The 5546-nt window shown below is 41.3% G+C and overlaps 1 protein-coding gene across 1 annotated transcript; it reads right to left on the bottom strand.

Annotated features, from left to right (window-relative positions):
- Window positions 1-643: 643 nt before the first annotated feature.
- Window positions 644-1162, bottom strand: LOC137815925 (uncharacterized). Its single transcript, XM_068619035.1, has one exon. The coding sequence runs from the start codon at window positions 1160-1162 to the stop codon at window positions 644-646; it is 519 nt and encodes a 172-aa protein (XP_068475136.1).
- Between the last annotated feature and the right edge of the window lie 4384 nt (window positions 1163-5546).

The following is a 5546-nucleotide window of genomic DNA, read 5'->3' as shown; positions in this document are numbered from 1 at the left end:
TCTTAACTGAATTGTACATTACTCGAGAAAATATTTCAACCGTAATTATATGGGGACCTCATTAAAAAACTCTTGTAAGGGAAAAAAAAAGTATCCTCTAATACCATGTACAATATCCTTGCTCAACTGAAATAAGACTTGAAATCAGCTGCATTCCATGTGCAAGGAACCGAGCCCTGCTTCAGCGCCTTAAGTCCTGTTTGCTTCGTCCCAAAGATCTTTGTTATATTGAGGGAATTTGTCCACACGGAAGTGACCGGGTGTGAAACTATCGGGGCTATATTCCTTGGTACCTGGTGTTTCTCTCCAGGCTTTTTAGCATACTCTGTTTCCCCTGTGTGTAAGACCTTGAAACTGACCCTGTCTCTGTTATAGGGTCGAACCGATCGCCTAGTCGATCATCACTGGTTACCTCAATTCTGGACTCTACGGTCTACTCAACCGGGGTTTGCGCCGTTTGGCCGGGGACGTTGCTTAGGTTGGAGACTCTCTCTCCAATCTCTCTTTCCCCGTAGTTGCCAAACGAATCAGATTTGGTCCTGCAGGCGATTTCTGCTATGGTCTCATCGGGTTTGGAGCAACTGACCTTGGGCAGGGGAATTTCCTCAATGTACGGCGGTCCATTAGTGACCACAGATATCCCTCACCGTGTTTTGAGGTTGTTCTCGTAGCACCGCTTGGCCTCCTTTTGATCTGATTTGATAGTAATCACCTTTCCTGTCAGGTCCGGTAGCTTCATCTTCATGTGCCTTGTCGATGGTACCACTCCCAACCTATTCAGCGTTGGTCTACCCAACAACATATTATAAGCAGAGAAGGCGTTGACGACAAGGTACCTAATGCTCTCCGTTCGTGACGCAGTGCCATCTGTGAAGCTGGTCCTCAACTCCAAGTATCCCCGCACCTCCACCTGGTCTCTTACGAAACCGTAGAGACAACCACCATAGGGCCTTAATATGTCAGGAGATAGTTGCAGTTTGTTGAGGTTGTCGTCTGCCGAGCTTCCCTGATCTACTAGCACACGGTGCACCTTCCTTCCTGTGGTTACCACTGAGATTACCACCAGATCATTGTCATGGGGTATGACATCCTCCAGGTCGGCCTTGGTAAAAACCAGGTCAACGTCGAAGGCGTCGTTGGTCCTCTGTGCTTCCATCGACATCACTGTTCGCACATATCTCCTTCGCTGAGAGGCGGTACAACCTCCACCCGAGAACCCTCATGCGATGGTGTGGACCTCACCATGCACGGGGACTTCATGCCCCGGACCACCCCCTATTGCCGCCACGTCCTCGGTCTCCTGTTTCTCTTGCAGATAATCTCTTAGGAGATTGTTCTTCACCAACTCGTCTAGCTGGTGTCCCAGCGCTAAGCAATTGCGTATGGGGTGGTCGTATGTTTGGGATACTGATGAGGTCTTGGGATGCACCTTCATCCTCTCCGCTATGTTTGGGATAGCGATGAGGTCTTTCAATTCCACTATGAAGTCGTGCCTTGACGGCACATTATCTCTCCCGCACCCCCTCGTATTAGGCCTTTGATAGGGTTGCTGCTTCACGGGAGTCTTCATCTCTGTTGTCGCCTCGTGGACCCTTAGGGTTTGAGGACGACCTGCAACGCGCGGCTGCGTGGAGACCACGCATGTGCGCTTTTCACTAACTTCTTCCTCCGCTGCTATATGGGCCACCGCCCGGCGCCTTATCTCGGCGAAGGTCTCAGGGTTGTTTTGGATGAGTGACTAGCTGAAGGGTCCCGGCACGATGCCCTTCCTAAACGCGTGCACCATCATCTTTTCTTCTGTGAGGTTCAACCTTACCACTTGCGCTCCAAAACAGTGGAGGAACTCCTTCAAAGACTCTCCTTGATACTGTTTTACATCAAAGAGGTCATCGGATACTGACGGGGGGAGGGGGGGGGGGCGCTCAATTCGTGATGTATTATGCTCTGAACAGTTTTGTGAGTTGCAAGAACGACGTTACATGGCCATCAATGAGGCTGACGAACCAGTCCATCACCGTTCTTGCCAAAGTGCTCATGAACAACTTGCACCGCACCGCATCGGAGCCCCCAACCAGCATCATCTGTGTATGGAAAGCCGTAAGGTGGGCCAAACACAACCTTCCATGAAAGGCAAGAGCCAAGTCAAGAGCGTCTAGACCCCAAGCCAAGAGCGTCTAGACCCAAGCCAAGCATCTAAGACCAAGCTAGGAGCGTCTAAAGATCAAGCTAGGAGCGTCTAAGATCAAGCTAGGAGAGTCTAAGACCAAGCTAGGAGCATCTAAGATCAAGCTAGGAGCGTCTAAGACCAAGCCAAGAGCGTCTAGAACAAGAAGACTTGGATCAAGCTATGAATGGGAAAAGGCCTAATAACACATATTCCGTGAAGGCCCATCAATTGTAGTTTAGCTTTAAATGAGGTGTAAATAGCATAACCATGTGGACAATTGTTTAATTTTCTGCACATTAGAATTAAGGAAGCATTAACCTTGATTAGCTAAAGGTTTCTAAAAGCCTTTACTAATAAAGGACCATGTGCACCCATGTGCCATGTGCACCCATGTGCTTCACATTTACATTACATTTAGCTAGCATTTCATTTGCACTTAGCTTAAGAATTACGGCCTCCTTAGCCTATAAAAGGAGATGCCTAGCTCTTGTATTTTCAAGATTAATGAGAGTAATGTGATGTTGCCAACATTGTGCCATACATTGTTTTTGCCTAGTTTCTAGGACCTAATCTTCATCTTCATCACCTACGATAGAGCTGGTCGAACCTCCCTCTTTCCATACACATCATGCATCTTCAAGATCACCATAGCTCCTAGGAGGATCTTGCACATTTCAATCCATAGCTTCCGCACCCTTGATCATAAATCCGAGAAGAGCTCCATGACTTTGCCATCATTTGGTATCATGAGCATAGGTTCTTCAAAGATGAGTAGTTCTTGGTCTTTTTTCATTTTGAGTTCTTCTTTATTTCATGTTGTTCATCTTGTTTTCATACTTGTCTTGCTGTTTTTAATTTTTACTTTGTTTTGGTGTGCTATTTGGAAAATCCAATCGGTGCACTTTGCTTAATTGATCTTGAGCAATCCTTATGCAATTTTTGGTAGGATTCCATACACCTTTGAGTGGCTGTTTTTATTTTAGGTATTTGAGTCTTTATTGCAAGTTTATTTGGTTCTTTTTATGGTTTTTGAGTCTTTTAATTTTTGAATCCATATGTGTTTTGTCTAGTCATGTTTTTCCAAAATGTCATCAAATCATAAGTAGTACTTTGTTTGGCTTATTTGTTTCTTGATTTTGGTCTAAATATTTGTTTTGAATCTGCTGTGTTTTGATCTTTTGGTGCCTTTTATTTTTAGCTTGAGTTCATATTTGTGTTTAGATCTACACAAATTCCTTTTTCATCAATTCCATTGTGTTTATCTTTTGGTCTCTTGCTGTTTTTTCCAGTTTTTACAGAATCCCCTGTTTTACATACTCTGTGCTGGCTATTTTGTTTCAGAAAATTATTTCCCTACATAGGAAATGTTTGATTATCTGAATTATGCAAGATTGAGGTGTTACAGAAAAGAAAAAAAAAAGAATCAACTCAAAAGAATCAATAGAAAAAAAAATGATAAATATTTTAAAAACAGTGTGTGCTAATCTGGGCGCTACAGTTGGCGTAACTGAACACTGAATTTGAAAAATTTATTAAAAAACAATGGTTCATGCGTTTGGAGTGAAACCAACGCCAGAATTTAGTGAAGATCTTGAATATTTTGCATATAAATTTTCAGAATCAAATCTTAAAGGGGCAGCTCAGCATAAATCGGGGAAAATCACGTTCTCTGGCCCACAATAATTTTTCAGTGGTGTTGTTTTTTGATTTTGAAATCTATTCTAGTGCTATTCTTAGGATTCATTTTGTGTGCCTACCTTTATTTGAGTGCCTTTATTTGCTTGTCTAATATTCTTGGAACTCTTTCTAGTTGTCACAATCTAACTCCATTTGTGTGGTACTGCTTTTTCCAATTAAATTGTTTCTTGCTTTCATTCTTTGGCCTCTAAATTTGGTGCTGGAATTGATTCTCAATTGGTGCTTATTTGAGTGGAAATTTGACTTGAGTAAGGTCTAGTCTTCTTGATAGGTGCTGGAATTGGAGAATTAAGTCCTTAATTCTAAGGGAAACAAAAGCAAAGGCAGAAACAAACACTTCTCAAAACACCACAAACACTTGGAGGGCCCAACAAGAAAGACAACCAAGGAAGTGCCAATAGCAAAAAAAGATCAACAAAGGGAGTTTTCTTAATTTTCTTTGCAACTTAACTTTTGTTAATTACTTCTTTAATTACGTGATTAGACGGTGAGTGTGTCTTCAAGGGCTCCAAGTGTCCAAGAAGCCTCACCTAGGGCCGACTAGTGTAGAGTTTTCTAATTAGCAATTGTTAATTGATTTTAATTGCATTTCCTTGCCTAATTAGCTACGCTTTTCATTTGTGTTGCGTTGTTTAATCTTTGCTAAATCTTCTTGCTTGGTTAATTAATTAGCTTGCATTGTTTTCTTGCATTAAAATCTTGATTTCTCCAACTTAATTGTGTTTTAAGTGGTTTACCAAGAGAAAAATTTGTGTGAAGACATTGAGGGATAGTTTTTGGCTAAGGCAAAGACTTGGTATTTAAGTAGTCCATTATGACTCACCTCTCTTACCTGGAAAACTACCTTCTTTAACTTCCCTAATTTTTCTCAAAGTAAAACACTTCTATACACAAAGCTCTAGTCATGTCTTCCTCTTCTCATTCTGCAAAGTCTATTGGAAGTGAAGTAAAATCTTTAAAAACTCTTTTGAAAGAAGTTTCACAAGCTGTGCAATCAATTTCATATAGACAATTGGAGAGTGAGACTAAACTTAATGTATTGACTAAAGCAAAGGATGAGAAGTCTCAAAATTCAAAAAAATTACATTCTCATGCATATAGCTCTCAAGTTTATGAATCTTTTGGGGAAGAAAGTCTTGGGATAAATGAATATCATCAACCACCCCCTAGGAGAGTTAGAAAAGAGAGACAAGAAAACCTAAAGGAGGATAAGGTAGAGCTACCTCATTTCTATGGAAAAGAAGATGTAGAAACATATCTATATTGGGAGATGAGGGTAGAGCAATTGTTTGCTTACAACCATGTGAGTGAAAAAAAGAAAGTACCCTTAGCTACCTTAAGTTTTCAATGTGATGCTATGTATTGGTGGAATGCCCTAAAAAGAGAGAGACATCTCCACAAGGACCCTCCCATTACATCTTGGAATGACCTTAGGGGAACCTTGAGATGTCGCCATATTCCCTCACATTATAATAGGAAGTTGATGGACAAGCTCCAAGGACTTCATCAAAAAGATATGAGTGTAGAAGAATATTGGCAAAAGATGATATCATATATTGAGAGGGCAAGGATTAACGAAGACAACCATATCACCATAGTTAGGTTTCTAAGTGGTCTCAAACTTGAGATAAGAAAGAAAGTTGAACTTTTACCTTATAAAGATTTAAATGACTTGATTCAA

The sequence above is a fragment of the Phaseolus vulgaris genome, chromosome 10 (assembly GCF_000499845.2).
Source record: "Phaseolus vulgaris cultivar G19833 chromosome 10, P. vulgaris v2.0, whole genome shotgun sequence".
Taxonomy (NCBI): domain Eukaryota; kingdom Viridiplantae; phylum Streptophyta; class Magnoliopsida; order Fabales; family Fabaceae; genus Phaseolus; species Phaseolus vulgaris.
This window is presented reverse-complemented; position numbering and strand designations above follow the sequence as displayed.

Coding starts and splice junctions, on each gene's coding strand:
- LOC137815925 (XM_068619035.1), bottom strand. CDS start 1,162: ATGTCGATGGAAGCACAGAGGACCAACGACGCCTTCGACGTTGACCTG.